The sequence below is a fragment of the Cricetulus griseus genome, chromosome 2 (assembly GCF_003668045.3).
Source record: "Cricetulus griseus strain 17A/GY chromosome 2, alternate assembly CriGri-PICRH-1.0, whole genome shotgun sequence".
NCBI lineage: Eukaryota > Metazoa > Chordata > Mammalia > Rodentia > Cricetidae > Cricetulus > Cricetulus griseus.
Window position 1 is genome coordinate 414,316,886 of NC_048595.1, and position 24,823 is coordinate 414,341,708.

Sequence of the window (24,823 nt, forward strand, 5' to 3'; positions counted from 1 at the left end):
ACTTGAAATTATATACAATTTTTGCCACCCCCGCCCCTGAGAGTGTCAATAGCTTCTTTTGCTGTTAAAGCGAAATCCTCGAAGGATTATGAATTAGCAGGTGGTGGACACTAATTGTATTTCTCCGGATCTTTCCTAAATCATAGAGATGGGTAGGTGGGGCTCTAGGCTTTTTTTTTTTTTTTTTTTTTTTTTCTTTTTTTCCTAAGGCTCCAGAGATTTTCAGGAGTCCAGGGCAAGTTAATGCAGTCACTGCAATCTATTGAATGAATCCAGCTGTCAACAAAGCACCAGGTGACTGAAATGAAAGACTCAAGCTGGGAGAACACTGATGTGGGACAGGCATCCTAGAGGCAGGAGCAAGCTGCAGCCCTCAGTATTGACCATCTATTGATTGGAGGCCGCTGTGACTGAAGTGGGCAAGGTCGTGATAGCTGGAAATTAACTCCTGGGCACCCTTTGTTCCCGCCCACTTCGGCAGGGTAGGTGCCTTAGGTGACTCAGTGCCCTTCTCCTCCAGCTGCAAGTTAACAGCTTTTCCCTAGTTGATTCCATTTTAAAATCAGAAAGAAAAGGTCTCAGTATGGGGCTCTGGCTGTCCTGGGACTCACTATACAGGTCAGGCTGGCCTTGAATTCACTGACATCCGCTTGCCACTGCCTTCTGAGGGTTGGAATTCAAAGGATCGGGTTACTAAACAGGGTTTTAACGCATTGTACGCACACAGATTTAACTAATCAGGGCCCTCCTGGCTCTATAGCAGAAGGGCTTCAAGTTTGGCAGATTGCTCTTCAGAGGAAGAAAATTGGACTGGAGGGTGCAGCCAGCTTCTAGATGCGCTTGGAGAAAGAATACTGCCTTCAAGGGTGCAGACCCTTGGGAGCTTCGCCATGTTCCAGCCTTCTCAGCTTCCAGAGTTCATGCTTTGGCTGTAGATGAAAATTTATTCCTGCAGCTGTCTCCAACCCTGAAATGCAGCCAGTGACTTTTGACCCTTGCTTCTATACCTGCCTTAATTTTATTAGTGACCTGCAGTTTGCTGATTTAATTGCAAGGTTGGCACCCCAAAGTTTTCCTAGAGTGTTCAGCCAGTACTTGCAGCCTGCTGAGAGCCGAGCAGAGCCAACCTCTCCAGTCGGCATTCTGCTGCCACCAAGTCTTTTTTTTTCTTTTTTCTTTTTTTTTAAAAAAAAACATTTATCTTTTATGTATACAGTGTTTCACTTTCATGTATGCCTGCAAGCCAGAAGAGGGCACCAGATCTTGAGGATGGTTGTGAGCCACCATGTGGTTGCTGGGAATTGAACTCAGGACCTCTGGAAGAGCAGACAGTGCTCTTAATCTTTGAGCCATCTCTCCAGCCCTGCCACCAAGTCTTAATCCCTATTTCCTGTTGAATTGTCCAGGCATGGCAAGAACCCAAAGAACAGACTGTCTCAGTATTGTTTGGGATCCCTCCTAACCAGCCTATCTGGCTTCTTAACACCGTGGGTAATTGTCTACTCAGAATTCAAACATGTGTTTCTGAAAGAGTCTCACAAGACTTAAGAGGCTCATGACAGACCCAAGGTTATAGAAGCAGGCAACAGTTTTATCAGAAGAGACTGCAGATGTGCAGGGAGCTTTTGGGAGTGGACTTTTTGGAGATTCAACTATCATTGTGTCACCCATGTTTCCAGAAAGTTAAGTCTGATAAACTCATTGCTTCACTAACCAAATGGAATACTCTTTAGTCCACTGTCAGTGCCTTGTCTACAGTGAACAGATGTGTTCCTTTCCCCAGGAAGTCACACAGAAGATGCTTATTTACCTACCAGGCTGTTCTTTCCATTAGTCTTTTTTTTTTCTCTTGGTTTTTCGAGACAAGGTCTCTCTGTGTATGCTGGGCTGTCCTGAAAACTCATTCTGTAGACTAGGCTGGCCTCAACTCACAGAGATCCACCTGTCTCTGCTTCCTCAGTGCTGGGATTAAAGGAATGCACCTAGCTGGGCGGTGGTGGTGCACGCCTTCAATCCCAGCACTTGGGAGGCAGAGGCAGGCGGATCTCAATGAATTCAAGGACAGCCAGGACTGTTACACAGAGAAACCCTGTCTTGGAAAAAAATAAAACAAAAACAAAATAAAACAAAAGCATGCACCACCAGCACCTGGTCTTTTCTAGGTTTTTCTTCAAACAGTTAACTAAAAAGCTAAGGGGGAAAAAAAAAGACACAGTTAACTGTATTTGTAATATATCCTTTATAACACTTCAAAGGCAAATTTTAATTTCAAACCAGTATTTTTAAAAGTATACTTTAAAACTCAATCAAGTTTTTGGAGCCTGCATAGGGTAGAGAGTTCAGGCCCCATATTTATTGTCTTATATAAACAGGAAAGACAACAATAGTAAAATGCAGCTATTATGAAAGATGAATCATTATACACACATTAGAGGGCTGCTTCCTGTCTCTGCATTGACAATGGTAGTGGAGAATTAGCCACTAACTTCTTTCTTTTTGATTTGAGACAGTCCATGTAATCCCAGCTACCTTTGGGGGATGACCTTGAACTTCTGATTTTCTTTCGATAACCTCCCAGGTCCTGGGATTACAGGGATGTAGCACCACAATGACTTTCTTTAGAGGTGCTGGAGATAGTACTCAGGGTTTTGCACATTTTAGGCAAGCCCTCTCCCAACTGAGCTATATCCCCAGCTCTCTACAATTTCATTCACACTGTTTATGACACAATAGTAAGACACTAAATAAAAAACAAAACAAAACCCAACAAGAAAGTCTTTGATCAATCATTCATTTTCAAGCCCCTACATGGGAAGTAGTAGGTGAGTATCTGTAGGAATATAATTTGTTGTCTGCTCCTCCACTCAGAAGTAGCTGTGTAAAGAGAGAGAGAAAAGTAAATATAAATATACAGTAGCTAGACATGACTAAATATGACTTTGATTTTATTTTGGTTATTTGACACAGGGTTTCTCTGTGTAGCTCCAGCTGTCCATGAACTTACTCTGTAGACCAGGCTGGCCTCAAACTCACAGAGATCCACCTGCCTCTGCCTCCCCAGTGATGGGATTAAAGGTGTGTGCCACCACTACCTGGCAAAATATTGTTCACACAGTATGTATATATTGTACTTTGATCATATTTTCCATCTATACCCTCTTTGCTTCTTCCCAAACAGTTTTGCTTCTACTTTGATGTCATATACATATCCCCAATCCAAAGATCTGCAATGTAGGTTGGAGGTGTAGCTCACAGGTGGAGCACATGCTGAGCACACGTAAGACTCTGGGCCAACTTTAATGATGTAAAGATATGTTGCTTTGCCTGCTCTAGGTGCCTGATTGGTCTAATAAAAAGCTTAAAGGGCCAATAGCTAGGCAGTAGAAACAAAAAGGAAGTTCACATTTCTATCTGGGTCTCATTCTAAGATATTTCATAAGTGTGCAAATATTCCAAAGTCTGAAATGCTTTTGGTCCAAAGCATTTCGGATAAGGGATGCTCAATCTGCTTACTATACAGTATATAAAATATTAAAAGCAATCAGTCATTTTGGTTGAGACATAGTATGCTATTGTACTTCCAATGAAGTTATTTGCCAAGGTATATAATAAACTAAAATAGTTTTATCCTTTTAAAAAACAAAGGCTTCATTTGCTTTTTGAAGGCAGTTTTTACACTAAACTATCCTCAAATTTGCAGCACTCTTCCTGCTTCAGCCTCCCGATGGGATAACGGGTGTGAGCTACCACACTCAGAAATAAACCAAGTTTTTAAAAGAATGTATTTGCAAGCAAATATACACTGTAAATTATGCCACGTAGCTCTAGGACCTATATCCTGAAAGAATTCTTGGGCAACAAGATTATATAAGCACATAAAAATGATTATAATTTTTAAAGTATATTTTATAATCCATATTTATTATGTAAAATAAATTATATAAGCTTAGTTATGTAAAATACACCTGCAATTTTAGCACTCAGGAGGCTGAGGTAGGAAGGCTGCTGGGAGATCAAGGCCAACCAGGGATACATATGAAGACCTGGTCTCACAAAAACAAAACACAAAACAAAAAAAACCTAAAACGGCTATTTCAAACTACAAATACTGTGATACCATCAATGTGAAGTAGTAAATTTATGGATCATATGGGATTTGTAAATAATTTCTCATTAAGATATTCATGAGGTACCTGGGCCAACACAGGTCTAACACCAACTACTAAGAAGGATGAGGCAGCAGATCACAAATTTAAGGTCTGCCTGCTGGAGTAAATTCCAAGCTAGCCTGGGCAACTCTAATATCCTATCTCAAAAGAAGAAAAAGGGCTAGTGTACTGGTTCATGCCTATAACCCCAGCATTTGAGAAGTGGATATAGGAGAATTAGTTCAAGGTTATCTTCAGCTATACAATCTAATCAAAACTCAAAGACAGCCTGGCCCCATGAGACCCTATATCAAAAAGAGGAAAGGAAAAAAACAAAACAGAAATAGTGAGAAGCTTGGGGTTCAGTTCCCAGGACTACCAAAATGTAAAATGATATTGGGGGTGGGGGAAGACCTGTTTTAAAATTTTCAATTTTTATTATACTTAAAATAATTAAAGAGCAAATCTGTTTTTAGTTTTTTGGTATGGGATGTAAAAATTATAAAAATCAGAAATGATAAAACTTCTAACTTTAAACTGGGCAGTGATAGCACACACCTTTAATTCCGGCACTCAGGAAGGAGGCAGAGACAGGCAGATCTCTGAATTTGAAGCCAACAGGGTCTACAGAGTGAGTTCCAGACAACCAGAGGAAAAAACGAACCAAATCCAAAGATCTTGTTAACTTTAAACATCAGGTCTATCCTCCTTTTTTTTTTCACCAAGTAACTTGTAAATTCTTACCCCTGTGTCTGTCCAGTCCACAGTTAGAACTTTATCTTCATGAGCAGCTAGATCATAGAGAGGAGCCTTAGAACTAAAGATGAAAACACACAGGTCAAGCGCATTCAGTGTTTAAATACACACATATGAGTATTATTAATACTTTTCTCAAAACTTTTGCCGGATTTTACTGCAGATGTATTATACAAACACTCAAGAAAAATGCATTCAGATACAAAAATATTCACTATAAGACCTGTTTCATACTTCTACACTTCATATTTTTATTTCAAACCTTTCCCTTGAGTTTGATATATATCTTGAGTGTCTATATATCTAAATACATGAAAGTCAGTGGGCAACAGACACTATCAAATCAAAACTCTCAAATTTCTCTCATAAACCTATTTTCCTAAAATAAAAACCAATTATTTTTGAGTATGGGTGTTTGCCTGTATATATGCATCATATATTCATGCAGTGCCAAGAGAGGCCAAAGATCCAGATTTGGAGTCCCCTCTGGGATTGGATGGTTGTAGGCTACCATGTGGGAGCTGGGAGCTGAACCCAGGTTTTCTGCAAGAGCAGCCATTACTCTTAATCACTGAGTCACTTCTCCAGTCCCATATTTTCACACTTTTTCTTATCACAGTACACAGCATTACCATACACTTTATTACTCAAGTAGAAAATGTGGGCAATTCTCTTTGATTCCCATCTCCACAGCTAATCCAGAAGAAATTAATCTTGCCAAAGACCTAAATTCAACATATAGCTAGAACAAAATCACTTATCCCGGATACTACCACCACATTCTATGCTCCCTGACCTGTCTCTTGAATAACAATGATCTTTCAGCTTCTATTCTTTTTTTTAAAGATTTTATTTATTTTGTACACAACATTCTGCTTCCATGTATGTCTGCACACCAGAAGAGGGCACCAGATCTCGCTGGGAATTGAACTCAGGACCTCTGGAAGAGCAATCAGTGCTATTAACCTCTGGGCCATCTCTCCAGCCCCCTCAGCTTATATTCTTGGTCCCTTGATAAAACCCCCAGAGCCTTGCCAAGTCCTGCTTGACATGTACACACCTTCAAAATGTGCGATTTGCTACTAAAATTTCTTCAAAGAGAAAGTCTTGCTATTACCAGAAACTGTTAATTAAATAAAAAGTCAATTAAGACATCTAAGCCCTCTAAGATAAAGTGTTTGAGGGCAGATTTAAGGTAAAAAAGATACACAAATGGGTACGCAGTTAAAGTTGCCTCTTCTAACTATAAGTTATGGGTATGTTTTAACCTAGACATTCTGTATATACTAGTATCACAGTATTAGCCTATGAATAAGATTCCTCTGGCATCTAATTATCTTCGAAGATACATATTTTTATTACATCTTTCATTAACAGAATTTCTATTAAAGTTCTGGATAATTAAAACTTTTTCTCCTGCTTTATAAAAAGGTCAGAAAGATGGATTTTATAAACAGAAGTAAAAATATGTAGTGATATTTTATCTATGATCTAACAAATAAAGCTTGCCTAAAGATCAGAATGCAAAGCTAGCCATACTATTTTGCCATAAAAGCTGGGCAGTGGTGATGCACGCGGTTAATCCCAGCACTAGAGAGGAATATAAGGCGGCCGAGACAGGAGTGCAGTGTATTCAGTCAGCAGTCATGCTGAGGACAGCATCACCCCAGCCATGGTAGAGGTGAGAACTCTCTAATGGCTGGCTGCTTTGCTTTTCTGATCTTCAGCTTGAACCCCATTATCTGGCTCTGGGTTTTTATTGTTTGTGCTACAAAAATAAGGAACAAAAACATATTACTATTAACATGAATAAAATGCCTTTGTTCCTGGGCTTTGTAAGTATATCTGTGTGCACATGCATGTGTCTGCATGTGTATACAGAACCACATGTATGTAGGTAAAAGAACAACCCTGGGTTTATTCCTCAGGTGCTGTCTACCTGTTTTCTTTTGAGACAAGGTCTCTCACTAGCCTGAGACTAAGTAAGCTAGGCTAGCTAGCTAGCAGTTCCCTGGTATTCCCATGTCTTGTTTCTCCAATCTTGTTTCTCAGATTACCAGCACACCTGCCATTATTCTCTTTGTTTATTTGGATTCATGCAAAGCAAATACTTTACTTACTGAGCTATGCCTGCAGCCCAATCCTGGAAATTTTTTTGAGTATTAGTATTTGTCATGTCAGGTAGTATGAATGAAACCTGGGTCTCTTGGGAGAACAGCCAGTGCTTTTAACGGTTAAACCATGCTTCCAATCCCAACATTTACCTTCTTGTATCCCACAGCTTGACAATGTTATCTAAAGAGCCTGAAATCAGCTGCTGTTCATGGGTAGGAGACCACTTCACTGATGTAACCCAGCCTGTATGTGAGGTGAGGGACAGCGACACCAAAGAACCATCTAAATGAAAAAGAAAATGCAGTGGATTTTTAGGAAAGAGAAGCAGAACATACCTAAAGAATATTTGTAGAAACTTATATTCCCCACTGGATACAACATACCTTTAGTTCGGGGATCCCAGAGTCTAATATGCCTGTCTGTGCTTCCAGATGCCAAACGTTTACAAAGGGGAGAATAGGAAATACAATTAAACACTTTATTTCCTGTCTGAAAATAAAAGGAAAGAACATTTAACCATAGAGGGCTGAAAAGTAACCACCTTTAGAAATTTATTACTGAAAAGACCAATGTTAATCAAAGGAACACCAAATTAAGTCTTACCAAAGTTGACTTAAGACCACCAGACTCAGCATCCCATATTCTAATTGTGTGATCCCAAGATGCACTGCAGATTTCTTCAACATCTGACCAAAGTACTGAGGAAATTGCTTCTGTGTGGCCAGAGAGGGTCACCAAGGGAGTCTAGAAATGAAAGGTCCCCAAAAGGGAAAAACATTTTCACCAGAGTTACTGAAACAAGAGCAGATTTTAGGGTCAGGTGTGGTGGTGCACACCTTTATCCCAGCGCTCAGGAGGCAGGGGCAGGTAGATCCAAGTTCCAGGCCAGCCCGGGATTATTTTGTTTTTTATAGTAATCCTCCAAGACAGATATTTGTCTTTATTTTACATAAGAAGGGGCTCAGTAGATGAAAGTGTCAGCTGTCAAGGCTGATTGATCTAAGTTTAGTCAAGGGACCCATTGCAGGGCTGATAAAAGAGGAGGCCAGAAGAGTGCATCAGATCCTCTGGATCTGCAGTTACAGGAAATTGTGAGCTGCCATTTGGGACTGAGAAATGAAGCTGGGTCCTCCAGAAGAACAGCTAGTATTCTTAACTGCTGAACCATTTCTCCAGGCCCATCTTATTTTCAACACTTTTTATATGCATGCTAGTGATGAATACAACATCTAATGCATGGTCATATACTCAATGGCATAGCTGACTCAGCATTTCCCTTTCCATTAAATAAAAGAGGTTAGATCACATAACAAACATCTTTATAACTAAACAGGTTCAAAGTCAGGCTCATGAAAGCAGACAGTAGAATAGTAATTGCCAGATTTGGCAGAAACAGAAAAATGAGAAAATTAAAGATCTAGTGTACCATGGGTGGTGATGGATATAGCAATTTGAACATGATAATCATTATGTGTAAAGTGTGTTTAATTACATCAAATATATTCAATCATTGTCAGTTAGATTTAAGGTGTAAGAAAAAAAAAAAAGCCAGGTATAGTGATGCATACTCGAATGCCAGCAACCAGAAAGCTGAAACACTGCTGTTAAGGTTGAGACTAGCTCAAGCCAGTGAGTTCCAAGTCTACCTAAGCTACACAGCAAGAGTCTGTCTCAAACTAAACCAACAAACCTTGTTTAATGAGATCTAACTGCTAGATGATAGAATTAAACTTCACATTAATGATTTCTAGTGATTCAGGATTCAACTAGCAGCTTAGCAGCTCTAAAATGAGTTTTACCTTCAGTATATGAAATAGTATTAAACAGATAATTACTGTCATGTTAATGATTAAAATGTACCATGACAGTCCTACCACTCTGTAAGCTTGATTCAAAGTCTCAGAAAAATGTAGCAACAGTATATACAGAAAGCAAGCATAATCATGGTTGAAGCTACAAAATAGAAGAGAATATAAACAAACAAAAATGTGTGTGTGAATAGCTGGCTCAGCAGTTAAGAGCACTGACTGCTCCTCAGAGGACTGGGATTCAATTTCCAGGACACACATGGTAGCTTACAATTGTCTATGACTCTACAGTTCCAGGGGACCCAACACCCTTACATAGGCAAAACACCAATGCACATAAAAATAAAATTAAAAAGACTGCTGAAATATTTTATTTTCATCAAACATACCAAACCCAAATACAGTCAATTCTCACCCTTTAACAGACAGAGACCATAACAGAAATGCAGAAAATAACTGGCCATAGGTGGCCAGCCCCAACACAACACAACACAACACAACACAACTCCTGCACCTAAGGCTCAGGGAACTTTGTAGAAGAGCGATCAAAAGATTGTTAAGAACCCAAGGACCAGGAAATCTGCTGTGAGACTGTCTCTCTTAAAAATGACAAGGAAGCGTCATCAATAATAGCCTCAACGTGGCTGCCTAAAGAAGACCTGAACAAGAACACTGTCAATAGCCATGCTAACATGGAAGGTGGAAATCTCATGAGGCCTCACCCCTAGACAAAGAACTACGTGCAACTAAGGAATGCTGAAAGTGGGAGAAGTTTTCTCTTCTAGAGATGAACTCCCTAATTAGTTATCCAATATCAAGTGGTCAGTTCTGAAATCAAATATGTACAAGAAACACTAAAGGGACTCATCAGGTTGTATTATATTTATGCATTTATACACATATAGGTAACAAAAACAAAGAAACAAAACAGAGGCCAGGAATTTGGGGGGGGGGATATATACACGGAGGGAGATGGAGGTTGGATAGGGAAGGGAGAAAATAATTTTATTTTAATTAAAATAAAAACAAACTTACCCTGGTTAGTCCCAATTGCTCTGTTTTCTGCTTCTTTCTTGGCCGATTTGTGGATTCTTCCATTTCATCTTCTTCATCTGTAGGGACTGTATCATAGAGAATAATATTAAATATTGAAAAATTTAGTCAATATTAGTGGTAAACTACAAGAACGTCCTATATTCTGGGTACACAGTTTTCTTTCTTTTTTTCACTTAGTAGGGAATGTATATTCCTTGTTGTTTTGGCTATCACAAAACTGTATATAAGCATCTTATGTGACCTCTGGAGGACTATAATTCAGTGGTAAAGCGCCTGACCAGCATGCACATGGCACTAGACTCAACCCATAGTAGCACCCAAAGCAAAAACATTTCCATGGACAAGGACTTTTTAAAAAGCATATTAAAAAAATCTCAAAATTAAGCAGTTGGAAATCTTCCTCTGTTTTTATGGTCATTGTTATAAATATTGACCATTTCATAATTATGGAAAGCTGCTTCCAGTTTAATCCAGACTAAGTTACTATGATTATACTGTATTTATGCCATGCAGGAAATAAGGTAAACACAGGTTAAAAGATATACTTTGGCACCCTAAATGCCCTTCCCCTATGAGACCCATGACTACTTTATATGCCATCCTAGAGCCCTCATCCAGTGGCTGATAGAAGCAGAGGCAGACACCCACAGATATACACTGAACTGAACTTGGGAACCCAGTTGCAGAGAGGGAGGAATGAAGACAAGGCTGGTGAAACCCACAGAAACAGCTGGCCTGAACAAGGGGGAGCACATGCACCCCAGACTGCTGTCTGGGAGGCCAGCACGGGACTGATCCAGACCCCTGAACATGGATGTCAATGAGGAGGCCTCGGCACTCTAGGGGCCCCCTGGTGGTGGATTAGTATTTTTCCCTAGTGTAAGAAGGGATTTTGAGAGCCCATCCCACATGAAGGGATGCTCTCTTGGTCTGGACACATGGGAGAGGGCCTAGGCCCGGCCCAGGATGATGTGGGAGACTTTGGGGAGCCTCCATTGAGGGCCCTACCCTGCCTGGAGAGTGGAGGAGGGATGGGGCGGGGACAGGTGGGGCTGGGGAGAGAGGAGAGGGAGAGGGAGAGGGAGAAGGGATTGACATGTGAAGCAAGCTTGTTCCTAATTTGAACTAATAAAAAAATTACGTCAAAAAAAAAAAAAAAAAAAAAGAGATGTACTTTGGCTATGTTTAATCTCATGATTTCCTTTTATAAATATGAAAAATCCTTCATAGTTGTTTTGTGGTGCTAGAGATCAAAGCCAGAGCCAGGCAAGCACTTTATCACTGAGTTATACTTCCAGGTTCTTGGATATTTTTTCTTTTTTTTTAGTTTGAAAATATCTTTGTTATAAACATCATTTAGTTAGGTTAAGATTGATCCTATAGATTTTTAATATTTTGTACCTTTCATGAATATTGATTTACCTTTTCCTAACTAGATTATAAATCCCTTAACAGTGATAGCTGGTACCAAACAGTATCTCATTTACCTGATACTATCAAAGAATAAGACATTTCACAAAAGGAAAACAACTGAAACTAAACTACTTTCTTCTTCAAAAATTGTTCAAGCATAACATCTACTAATATGTATATTTTCTGCTGTATTATACATAATTATTTAAAGTTGCTTAAGCTGGTTCTGAGCCCACTAACTACTTTGTCAGCTTTCATTGGAGTCTGAACTGTAAACAGCAATTCCATCAGAAATAATGGGATCTTCTGAACTTTTTACATATGAAAAAACAGTTCCAGCTGCTAGGTTTCAAAATTTAAGAATCTGTGTGGGACCCCCTGTTCTTCTGTTCCCATCAGCATTTTCTAACTTCTTTCAAGAGTGTTTCCTCTCCTTGACTGTGTTTTTTCATCTGTATTTTCATAGTAAGCTAGGTATGGTGGTACATGATTACAATCCCAACATTTGGGATGTAGAGGCAGGAGGATCACAAGTTTGAAGCCAGGTTGGTCTATCTAGCCAGTGCCAGCCTCCAAGATAGTGAGGGATAATATAAAAAGACACTGCCTCAAAAATGTTTTTTAAACAGATTTTTATATGTATGCATGTTTTGCCTGCATTTATGTGTATGTGCCACGTGTGTCTGGTGCCCAAGAGACAGAAGGTATTAGATCCCCTGAAACTGTAGATGAGGACAGCTGTGAGCTGCTATGTGAGTGCTAGAACTAATCTGAGTCCTCTGCAAGAGCAGCAAGTACTCTTTATCACTGAACTATCTCTTCAGACACTCAAAGCTCATTTTTAAATGACTTAAGTCAAAATTATTCAAAAAACAATTTCTAGCTTTTTAAATTAAATGCATTGGGGGGGGGTCTAACACAATCTGTTATATATGTAGCAAATCAGCAACTGTTAAATAAAGAGGTGGTAGGGTTAAAAAAAGAACCAAAAATCTTAAAACAGAAATATACCAATTGGCCTTCATACTACACTTCTTTTTGTGTATACTAAAACACATTGGTCTATTTTTACAGCAAATATGAGAAATAAAAGTCCCTCACTAAAATTCTAGAAACATGATTAATAAGTCAAAAGTACAAAAAAATATTTATACCTGTAGACCAGATCTTTAGCATCTTATCCCAGGAGCCACTGCAAAACTAGATACATACGAAGGAGAAAGCATATGTAATAACTTGCATTATTTGTCCTCCACCCCCTCTTACTTTTGCTTTGCTTGTTTCATTTCTCTGTACACAGGCTCTGGAACCTTTACTACTAAATAATCATATAATTGGCTTCCAGTCTTTTGGAAGCTGTAGTCTTTATCTCCATGGCAACCAACTGCCATGCTTATATGCACTTGTTGTCCTGCACAGCTGCTTAGATCAAAGTGGGCAACTAACCTATACTACCACTAATAGATCTGTTCTGTTTCTAGAACCTTTATAAATAAATCCTGAGAAATGAAGTTAGACTTTTCCTAAGGGAAACAATAGATTTCCCCTCACCCTCAAGAGACAAATAGTACAGGATAACACTAGGAAGTATTTCATGTAGAGAAAACCAGAAAATGGTTCAAATTGAACAAAGGTGACTTGGGAACAACGGGAAGGTTGAGGTATACCAGCTACATTTTTACTCCAGAGGATTTTTGAAGCCCAAATGTATCATCACCTTCTTGTTCTGGCTTGTTCATTCTTTCTTTGGCTATCACAAATTTTCTCTTGAGCTTTAACAAATTGAAGATCAGTTTCTGCCCATGTATAAGCAAAATATACGTCTCCTAATTTCCTAGCCCAAAGACAAGAATGGTTAATTCATTTAAATCTATACTCAACAACATATAAACTCCCTGATAAATCATAAACCTTTATTTTTTACTGCATCAAACATTCTTTGTTACTCCAAGTTGCAGAACACTCTTAAATTCGGAATTATCCAATGCAGCAAAGGGAACTTGCAAAAGCTAAGGTTTGCAACCCTTCATAAGTCAATGAGGTTATTGTTTTCTGGTTTGTATCCATTTTGCTATAATAAAGAATAGGTCATGGTGGCTTCATGCCTGCAATCCCAGTACTCAGGAGACTGAAGCAGGCCAATTGACAGGTATATAAGGCCACATAGAATGATATAAGGAGAATTCCAGGACACCTAGGCTACAATAAGAACCTGCATCAAAATCAAAATAAGGGACTGAGCATTTAGTTCCTGTACGAGTACAAGATGTATGTCCACACCGACAAATAGGCTGTTAATATTAGCCTTAGTGTGCTAAGGCTTGGTTGTTACTAGTTTACTTGATTCTCCTCTCTCCCATTCTCCCCCACACCCTCTCCTGTGTGTGTATATGTAGCCCTGGTTGCCTGGAACTTACCCTGTAGAAGATGGTTAGCCTCAAACTCAAAGATCCATCTGCCTCTGACTCCCGAGTGCTGGGATTAAAGGTGTACACCACCACCGGTCTTAATCTAATTTTTAAAATGTAACTTATATACTATACTAAAGATAGATGTCTAGACTGAAGAAGTAAATCAAATAAATCTATCTTTTTATTGTATTTACTTTGGATCTAAAGTCTTAATTCTTTTTAGCCTCTTTTATGGAAGTTATATCACCATATATATGTGTACACACACACACACACACACACACACACACACACACACACACACACACACTTATTCAGTTGCTTAAATTCTAACTCAGCACAATAGTGGCAACACACTGACTACTCACTTTAGTTCCGGAGCTATTGACTGCTATAGAATCCACACTCCCAGCATGACCTCTGCAGCAGTGTAGGGCTTTCACTTTGTTCTTCTCCACATTCCATTCCCATAAGAGAATAGTCTGATCCATTGAAGCACTCAGTAATAAGCAGGATAAATTGTCTAAAGAAAAGAGAAAAACGAAATTAGTACAAACTCTTAACTGCATCTTATTTTTTATCATTTAGTAGTTTTGTGAATATTTTAAGAATAATCGGGGGGGGGGGGGCTGGAAAGATGGCTCAGCGGTTAAGAACACTGACTGTTCTTCCAGAGGTCCCGAGTTCAATTCCCAGCAACCAACCACATAGTGGCTCACAACCACCTTGAATGAGATCTGGTGTCCTCTGCTGGCATGCAGGCAGAAGACTGTATACATAATTAAAAAAAAAAAATAATAATCAGATGGACTGCTTTTAAAAGAGTGCTATCATGGTAAGAAGAGAAAATTCTTAAAATATTAATTCTTGCCCTCTTTTCCTATCTTTCCTGCTGTTGCCCTGGGGCAGACAGGACTTTCCCTGCCTTCCTCTTCTCTTCTGTCCTCTCTCTATGTCTCTGTGTCTTTTTACCTCTTTTCTCCACCACCCCCTTTCCCTTCTAATAAAACTTCTCACAAGAAAAAAAAAAATTAATTCTTGCCACGGGTTGGTGACGCCCGTCTTTAATCCCAGTACTTGGGAGGCAAGGCATGTGTATTTCTTTGAGTTTGAAGCCAGCCTAGTCTACAGAGTGAGTTCCAGGACAGCCAGGGCTACAGAGACTTAAATCATTTTTCACTTAAGATTCCTTTTAAGTAGAATCCTACCTTTTTTCACCCAAGCCACATCTTTCACAACATCTGTATGTCCCACAATTGTCATTATTGACTTTCCTTCCAAGGACCAGATCCGAGAAGTCTTATCATAAGAACCAGACAGGATCCTACAATGGGAAAACAATGCTATGAAATATAAAAAGATGACGTTTGAAGACCTGAAAATCAATTGTTTCTATGGCAATGGCAAAGTAAACTTTGGAGAGTAAACTGTATGTAATATGAAGAACAAAATTTCAAAGCATAACGACAGCTCACATGTCACACTAATTTTCTGAACCACTAAAACAATATAAGATTTCACTTTTATTGTTGTAAATGCTATAAATTTCACCAAAGCAATACAAACTGTGTATAAAGCCTAAAACTCTGTAATTAACCACTGAAAAACAGGGATGAGATGTAGCTCAGTAGTCAGTAAGCAGAAATCTCTCAATCTGATGTCCAGTACCACACACAGACGGAGATACACACAGACACATACATACCCCACAATACCAAAGCAAAAGTGAAAATCACAAATAAAAGAAAAACCAAGTAAGGAATGGTGGACCAGACCTTTAATCCCAACACTTGGGAGACAGAAGCAGGAGGATCTCTCTCCACCTGAGGCCAGCCTGGTCTACATAGGAAGTTCCAGAACAGCCAGGACTACCTAGGGACATACTATCTCAAACAAACAAACAAACAAACAACACACACACACACACACACACACACACACACACACACACAAAACCCTACCTTTGTATAATAATTCCAAGTACTTATTCTTTGGAATAAGTAAGCTTCAGGATGACAAAATGGCTAAACAACAATAAAGCACTTTCTGCAAAACCTAATGATCTGAGTTCAATCCCTAGAACCCATGTAAAGATGGAAGGCAAGAACCAACTTCACAGAGCTGTCTTCTGACTGCCACACATTTATACACAAGTGCAATGTCACGAAACCCACACAACAAAACACATAATAAATAAAAATAAAATGCCCCCCAAAAGGAAAGACAGAAGTAAGCTACCCCTTTGATCAACTTCTAAGGTGGTGTTTCTGTAAGTAAAGCCAGTTAGGATCATGATCAGTAGTAGCGATTTGCTTTAAGACGGTGGTTCTTGCTGGGTGGCGGTGATGCTCGATTTTAATCCCAGCACTTGGGAGGCAGAGACTGGTAGATCTATGTGAGTTCAAGGCTAGCCTGGTCTACAGAGTGAACTCCAGGACAGGCTCCAAAGCTACAGAGAAACCCTGTCTGGAAAAAAAAAAAAAGACAGTGGTTCTTAACCCATGGGTCTAGACCCCTTTGCAGGTTACATATCAGATATCTTGCATATCAGATATTTACATTGCGATTCAAAACAGCAACAAAAATTACAGTTATGAAGTAGCAATGAAATAATCTTATGGTTAGGGGTGGGGTCACAACAACATGAGGATCACAGCATTAGGAAGGTTGAACCTCTAATCTAAGACACCGATACCTCTTTGACTCCAGGATGCCCTGTTAGCCCTAAAGTAGCATGTTTGAATCTTCATGGCAGCAGGTAGGGAGATCTGTGGCCATAAAAATTATTTTTTCTCCTCTATGAAGCAGTGTGTATCTCTGGTCTTAAATATCAATGACTGATGACTTATACAGAATACAAATATCACAACATTTTGTTGCCTTTCTTTTTTCCCCCATGACAGGATTTGTTTCTCTGTGGCTTTGGAGGCTGTCCTGGAACTCGCTCTGTATACCAGGCTGGCCTTGAACTCACAGAGATCCACCTGCCTCTGCCTCCCAAGTGCTGGTATTAAAGGTGTGTGCCACCAACGCCCGGCTCATATCACAACATTTTGAAACAAAGAAAATCTAATAATAAACACTTGCTTTCTTCTTGAATACACCAACTGCAAAAGCCTGTTTTATTATGGTCACCAATACACATAGCACAAAGTTGATTTTATGAAGAAAAAGGAATCAGAGAGAAACAGTCACACTGTGGATGACAAAGACTAAAGGATGTACATAAGAAAACAAAAAGCAGGTTGGAGAGATGGCTCAGAGGTTAGGAGCACTGACTGCTCTTCCAGAGGTCCTGAGTTCAATTCCAAGCAACCACATGGTGGCTCACAACCATCTATAATGAGATCTGGTGCCCTCTTCTGACATGCAGAGAGAACACTGTATACATAATACATATATAAATCTTAAAAAAAGAGAGAAAGAAAATAAAAAGCACATTCCCGTTGCATACCATTCTTCTGCCCCTTCAATTGAGCTTATCCAGTCATCATGGAACATGCATTGCTCTGGCTGGGGTGCCGTGTATTTTTCCACGTATTCTAGTTCCACAACCTCTTCCTAGTCACACAGAGACAGAAAATAAATCAGGGGACAGTTTTCAAATATTACTTTGAAGACAGAAAATTTGGGAGCCATTTACAAAGTCAAGATTTTCTTTGACCTCACATTAAGCTAAGAATATAAAAATTAGTAGACTTAAAGAAACTTATATTAAAAGTAGAAATAAAATGAGAGCTCTTAAAAGTATTTAGTTTTATTTTTAATTATGTGTATATGTGTGGGCATGTGCACAAGCATTTGAGTGTAATCTAGAGGCATCATATCCTCTGGAACTGGAATGTGGGTACTGGGAACTGAACTCAGATACTCAGGTCTGGAAGAGCAGCAAGCACTCTTAACCACCGAACCTTTTCTCTAGCTCGCAAAAGGAGAGCTTTTATGTAAGAAAATATATTTAGATAAACAAGCATTTTTCAATGAGGGAGGAGTATCTGTTCAGGATGATCAAAGAGTTCTGGAAGTGGGTAGTGGTGACAGCTGCACAGCACCGTTACTTCACATTAATGAGCCGTACACTTAAAAAACAGCTAAAATGACATTTGCTCTTACATATATTTTCAAATCACAAAATAGAGGGGAAATTACAAGATATATTCTAAATAATTTATTACTATTGTGTGTATGTGCGTGTGTGTGTGTGCGCGCGTGTGCCTCCGTGCATTCCACAGTGTACATGGAGGTCAAAGGACAACTTGCATGAGTTTGCACTCTCCTTCTACCATGTGGGTCCTGGGGATGAACTCGGGTCATCAGGCTTCATGGTTATCACCTTTACTCAGTCAGCCATCTTGGTGACTCCAAATATTCCCTTTTTAAAAAAAACCTTAGACAGGGTCTCACTAAATAACCCTGGTTAGCCTACAACTCTTACGTAGACCAGGCTGGCAAACTTAAAGGTATACACCATTACTCTTGGCTCTATTCTTTTTGTTTTAGATTTTATTTTTATTTTGTGTGTATAGGTATCTTGCCTGTATGTATATCTGTGTACCGTGTGTGTGCAGTTATCCAAGGAAGCCAGAAGAGGGAGTCAGATCTCCAGGGACTGAGTTATAGCTCTTGGCAACCATGTGGGTGCTAGAATTGAACCCAGATCCTCTGGAAGAGCAGTCAGTGCTTTTAACCACTGAGTTACATGTCCAGCTACTGTTGATAGTCTTAATTATAAAAACAAAGAAGAAGAAAGTTTAAAAATTACAGATCGAGTATCACAATCACTATAAATAACCTAGCCCACATTTTTCTGAGATGTGTGCAATTTTGCTCTACTCCTGTTTTATTAGTATACATACACTTGTTATTCCTTTTCCTACCCATGCTTTCACAAATTAAAGACTATATTAATTCATTTTCTTGAATAAAATATTCTTAGAAGGGGTCTAAAAGATGACTATATAGAAACATAAGTTCAAATTTCTGGTGTGTGAGTAGAGGCACTAGCAAGTCCAAGGTCCAGGACCCACAGGAGAGAACTGACTCCCATTCTCCCACTAATTGTTCTCTGACCTTCACAGGCAGGCTGTGGTACCTCACGTACCATATAATAAGTAAATAAGTAAATGTAATTTTAAAATGTTTTCTAAGACTCAAAAACAAAACACTCTCTCTCTCTCTCTCCCTTCCCCCCCCCCCTCTCTCTCTCTCCTCTCTCACACACACACACACAAAAAAAAAAAAAAAAAAAAAAAAAAAAAACCCTCACAAACAACAATAACAAACCCAAACAAACCCAAAATATTCTTGGGCGTTGAAAACAATTTAGGCTGATTCTATAAGCAGTTACTAAAAAATATTTAGTAATGAATTAAATCAAATATAAGCAGTTCTTGGACTTACCGATGAAATGTTTTCCAGTTCCATGTGTTTGACCAAGGGCATGCGAAGAAACTGGCCCCTGATAAGGAAATCAAACTCGACATGTTTGTGGAGCTCTGCAAAAGAGTAATATCAGTGATATTAGGAATATCAGTGCCATATGTACAAAAACTCTGGAGCTATCCCATCCACAGTGCCCATTGCTGTCCCAGTTGCTCCACAACTCCTCATGGCACATCTAGCATACTGAATGATTTTGGGTTTTTGGTTTTTTTCAAGACACGGTTTCTGTGTGTAACAGCTCTGTAGACCAGGCTAGCCTCGAACTCACAGAGATCTGCCTGCCTCTGCCTCCCAAATCCTGGGATTACAGGTGTGCACCACACAGCTGATTTTTGTTTTTCTGAGATAGGGTCTTTGTCTGGGAACTCACCAAGTAGACCAGGCTAGCCTTGAACTCACAGAGCACTCTGCCTTCTGAGTGCTTTGATCAAAGTTAAGTACAACCATGCCATTCGGCTACATGATTTCCAAAGAACTAATATATTTTGTTCTGTTGATTTACGCTTGGTTTCATGGTGGTGTAGTTATTTAGGGGCCTGGGGGTTCAACCCAGATTATATGCATGCAAAGCACATGTTCTACCACTGAACTAACTACAACCCACTAATCTCATTTATTCTTGTTTTAAGACTGGTTTATTGAGTACACTACAAAATGGCAACAGGTTAGACAATAGCTTGAATACCACCTGAAGTCCTTTATCTAATTTTTAAAAAGCTTTTGTTCTACAGAAAATTTACAATATATACAAAAGTATAAATAACAGTGAACACACTACTCCAATACTAAACAACTCATCAATAATTTCTATTCTTGTCTCCATTTTCTAGGTAGCTTCTTTTAAAGCAATCAGAAATCACACCACTTCATTTGTAAATGACTTTATTATGTATGTATCACTAAAATATAAGGATTTAAAACACAATGTTAACTATGCTACTATCAAATATGCAGTCACTATTCATGTGGATTTTTAAAAATTAATTTAACTTATAATTTGAAACTGTGTCTTACTGTATAGCCCACACTGGCTTCAAACTCACTACCACAGACCATGCTAGCCTCTAGAGAGGCTAGACAGATGGATAGAGTTATCTTCAACTCATTGTCTCAGTTCCTAGAGCACTGGAATTGCATGCAGGTGTATTCCATCGTGTAGGTTTTATAGAGTAGGCTTTTAAAAGCCAGCACCTAACTGGTTAGTGCGTTTCTTCAATCTTTAAAAAGTCCCTCTCCTTTTAATTGTCATTTCTTCATTGAGGAAAATGGGTCAACTATATTTCTTACATTCTGGGCTTGGTTAATCATATCTCCAAAGTCTCTTATAATTTTTTAAGTTTATTTTTATTATTACCTTGTGTATGTATGTTATGATGTGTGTCTGAAGGTATGTGTGCCATATCACCTATGTGGAGGTCAGACGACAACTTTGTGTAGTTGGGGTCTCTCCACTTTGACTTGGGCTGTGAGGATTAAACTTGGGTCACCAGGCTTGCGCCATTGGACAGCAAGCATTTTTAGCTAGCCCTACAGAGCATCTTTAATATGTTCCTCTATCCTCTACTATATCATGTAAATTAGTGATCCCTAAATGATTGGTAAGACTTCAGGTTTTCCAGGTGGTGGTGGCTCATGCCTTGGATAGAAGCACTCATGAGGCAGTGTCAGGCAGATCTCTGTGAGTTCAAAGACAGCCTGGTCTATGAATGAGTTCCAGGACAGTCAGAGCTGTTATACAGAGAAACCCTGTATCAAAAATAAATAAATAAATAAATAAAATGATAATAATAAAAAAAAGACCAGGTTTTCTACCACATCAACATGAATACATTAACTAGTTCTGTTCTTTTTTTTGCCTATGTGTGTGAGCACACGTGTGTGCATTAAGTGTGGAAGTTCAAGGCTGATGTTGAATTTATTTCTGGCTCACTTGTCACCTTAAATATTAAGGCAAGGTCTCACTGAACCCACAGCTTGTTGTTTCGCTAGTGTGGCGGGCCAGCTTGTTCTACAGACCCCCATCTCTACTTCCAATGTGCTGAGATTACAGGCCGGTTACCAACCAACCTGCCCTTTATATGGGGCCTAGAGATCTGAGCTGGTCTTCATGCTTTCACATAAACACTTTACTCAATGAGCCATTTCTCCAGCCCTAATTTTTCTTTCTTATAATTTTTTTATTTTGTGAGCATTGGTGTTTTGCATGCATTTATGTCTGTGTGAGGATGTTGGATCCTGAAGTTACAGACAGTTGTAAGCAGAGGCAGGTGGATCTCTGAGTTTGAGGCCAGCCTGGTCTACAGAGCAAGTTCCAGGACAGCCAGGGTTATAGAGGGAAACCATGTCTCAAAACAACGAAACCATATTTATGTATAGCAGGTGGCACTGTGCCCTCTCCTAACATCTTGGAACATATATACCTACCATTTTTGGTGTCCAGCAATTTATTGATGATGTTACTAAGGTCAGCAACTTCAGAGGCAGCAGGGATTGAGAAAGGAACATCATCTATTGCATATCTACAAAAGGGAAATGATAGGTCAGTATTATGTCTACAAATACTTTGGCAAATCTGCATTTATTCATTCAACAACTATTTACTGGGTACTACATGCCAGATATTTGCTACAAGGCATAAACAAAATGAAGTAAGGTGTCTTTATTCTTAAAGAATCAAGCAGGCACTCATGAGGCAGAGGCAGATGGATCTCTGAATCTGAGGCCAGTCTGGTCTACATAGAGAGTTGCAGGGCAGCCAGAGCTACACAGAAAAACCCTGTCTCGAAAAACAAACAAAACAAAACAAAAAATCATGCACAATCAAACCCTGTGAACACGGTGCCATAAATGATGTTGCTATCAGAAATAAGTCACTTCCACCAGAGAAAAGGGGTGGAAGTACAGGATCCAAAAAGGATGTACAGAAAAGATCATTCTTAAGCCACAGCTACAAAAAGTGATGTTGTCCAGGTAAGGGAGGGATAGCCTGGAAATGAGAATGTGGTAAAGTAAGAAGAGCAGACCAAAGGAGCTTGCTCCTATTTCAGGCAGTGATTTTGCTTTATGCAGTGTTCCAAAGTGAGACTAAAGACATATAGAGTGTTTTAAATACCATATACTATGTAATGATTTTTAATTCTTTGTGTAGGCAACAAGGAATCACTGTAGCAGTCCAAGTTAAAGAATAACACAGTACTTTGTTTAGTTAGATCTTTATAGCTGTGCAGAGTAGATTAGAATAATATATGACCAGAGGCAGAACACAGACTCAAAAAGAAATAAGAAAATATTTGCAAATCATTAAGGTCATCTTTTAAAGGGCAAGGGATTTGAATAGATAGTTTTCTAGAGAAAGAGCAATGACTAACAGGCATAGTACCAAACCACAATGAATATCACTTCACACCCATTAGGATGCAAACAAAGTGATGGTGAAGACACAGAGGAAGAGGAACCCTCATCAACTGATGGTGGTAATAGAAAATGGGGTAGTTACTTTGGGAAACAGCATGGCAGTTGATCTAAAAGTTACATGTGGACTTACGTGACCCAAGAACTACACTTTTAAGTATGCACCAAAGGGCAATGAAAACCATGTTCACTGGGCATGGAGACATGGGCCTTTATTCCCAGCATTTGGAGAAAGGCAAAGGCAGGTGGACCAGTGGGTCTGTGGTCAGCCTTGGCTACACAGTGAGTTCTAGGTCAGCAAGGGCTACACAAGTTCACATACAAAATATACACTAAGGCTTACACAGCCACTATTCACAATAGCTAAAACAGTGAAACAACCTAAATGTCTAACTGGACAATAAGAGGAAATGAGCAATACAATGAACTATTTAGCCATAGAATTAATGAGGTATTATGATATTCTACTTTATGGTTAAACTATAAAAAACATAGTAAGCAAAACATGCCAGCCACAAAAGACCACATAGTTTGTATAACTTCATTATACAAAATGTCCAGAATGGACACACACACAGAGATAGACGGTAGGTAGGTTAAGTAGTTAACTTGGGTGGGGAGGATTTAAGGGACTGAGTGATGGATTTTCTTTCTAAAATAGATTGGGTGGATGTTTGTACAATTCTAATATGATGCACCTGAATCTCAACATTTGCCATCTATATGACTTATTTACATATAAACACATAAATACACACATACACACATACACACACACACACACACACACACACACACACACACAGTCCTGGTTAGTTTTGTCAACTAACAGAAGCTAAAGTCATCTAAGAGGGAACTTCAATTAAGAAAATGCCTACATCAGATTGGCCTTCAGGCAAGTCTGTGGGAGCATTTTCTGGATTAATGACTGATGTAGGAAGAAGTGCCATCCCTGTCTCAAAAAAGGCAGCATTCCTCCATGGCTTCTGGTTCAGTTCTTGGCTTCCTCTAATGATGACTGTAACCTGTGAGCCAAGTAAACCCTTTCTTCCCCACGCTGCTTTGGGCCATAGTGTTTGATCACACTAAGTAGGACATACACACATAACACACCTAGTGAAGTCAGTAACTGAGCTGACTTCATAGTAATAAAAAAAAAAAAAAAAACAGCTCTAAGAACCCTATATCCAGAGATCCAGTTTCTATAGTGGTTGAGAAGAGCAAATGAAGAGACACCATTAACAGACAGCCTGTAAACAGACCTGCCACTGCTCATCCCTCAAATAATAAAACAGTGTGTGCATCATTCAGATTGCAAACTCGGAAACCCTGTTCCCTCCACTCACATATCAAGAGCTCACGAAAGTGGGTAGAAAAACGGCGATTCAGGAAGCCAGCTAAGACGTGTCCACCGTCTGCAAATGGGCGGGCGAATGAAGTTCTTCTTCATTTTTAATTTTTGTTTCTACCCGCCTTGTCTGTTACTTCTTCAATGTGTATTCCTAGTCAAAACCCCAAGGACTACCAGGGACTACGAGGTCCAAACCGAAGGGGTCTTAAAACCAACAGCCCTGGGGAAGGCAGGGACAGGAGCGGAGACCGTCACTTACTTCTTGTTCTCGGTGTAGAAACGTGCCTGGAGTTGTGCCATGGCGGAAAGGACGCGCGAGACTTCTCCACAAAAAAAAATGTACGCGCTGACTGACAACCAAGCAGCTCCAAAAGCGCGGCGGAGGGCAGGCTTCCTCGGGTTCCCTCAGACCACGCCACGAGGTTGCCTTCCCACGGGCGCCCAGCCCGTACACATCGACGGCCTATTCCGAGATTTAGCAAACATCGAAAGTAAAGCACCGTCTTGAGAGCAGCCACTCCCCTTAATTCTTGTACGTTTCTCACTATCGATTTAGATCCGAAATCGACGAGGAAGACAGGGAAAAGAACTAACGAGCCTGACTCTTTTCAAGGCTGCCCTCAGGCTGGACGCGTTAGACTCAGCTCCGATACTACAAACCCCAGAAGGGAGCGCGATGCAGACGCTCTGAACACTGGGAGTTGTAGGTTCTGGTTATCCACTTAGCCACCCCGCACTCAGGCTCCCTCATCTGCTTTTGAACCTCCCTTCCCCGGCCAGATATTCCGTCTCCTGCTCCTTAACTCTGGGCGACAAAGGCCCCACCTGCTTGTTTTCTATGCCTCGTTCCAACACCCGCCCGACTCAGCGGAGACCATGTGTCCTCACCTCAGGCTGCCGAGCGGAAACACG

The 24,823-nt window shown here is 39.7% G+C and overlaps 1 protein-coding gene across 1 annotated transcript; it reads right to left on the bottom strand.

The window, feature by feature from the left end:
• Positions 1–2,306: 2,306 nt before the first annotated feature.
• Positions 2,307–24,821, bottom strand: Wdr12 (WD repeat domain 12). The gene is made up of 14 exons (XM_027397008.2): positions 24,737–24,821; positions 24,171–24,374; positions 21,574–21,668; positions 19,108–19,202; positions 17,162–17,268; positions 14,916–15,031; positions 14,076–14,230; positions 12,451–12,496; positions 9,863–9,948; positions 7,623–7,763; positions 7,403–7,508; positions 7,169–7,301; positions 4,893–4,965; positions 2,307–2,874 (listed from the first exon to the last, which is right to left on the bottom strand). The coding sequence occupies exons 2-14, from the start codon at positions 24,209–24,211 to the stop codon at positions 2,797–2,799; spliced, it is 1,272 nt and encodes a 423-aa protein (XP_027252809.1). The 5' UTR covers positions 24,212–24,374; positions 24,737–24,821; the 3' UTR covers positions 2,307–2,796.
• Between the last annotated feature and the right edge of the window lie 2 nt (positions 24,822–24,823).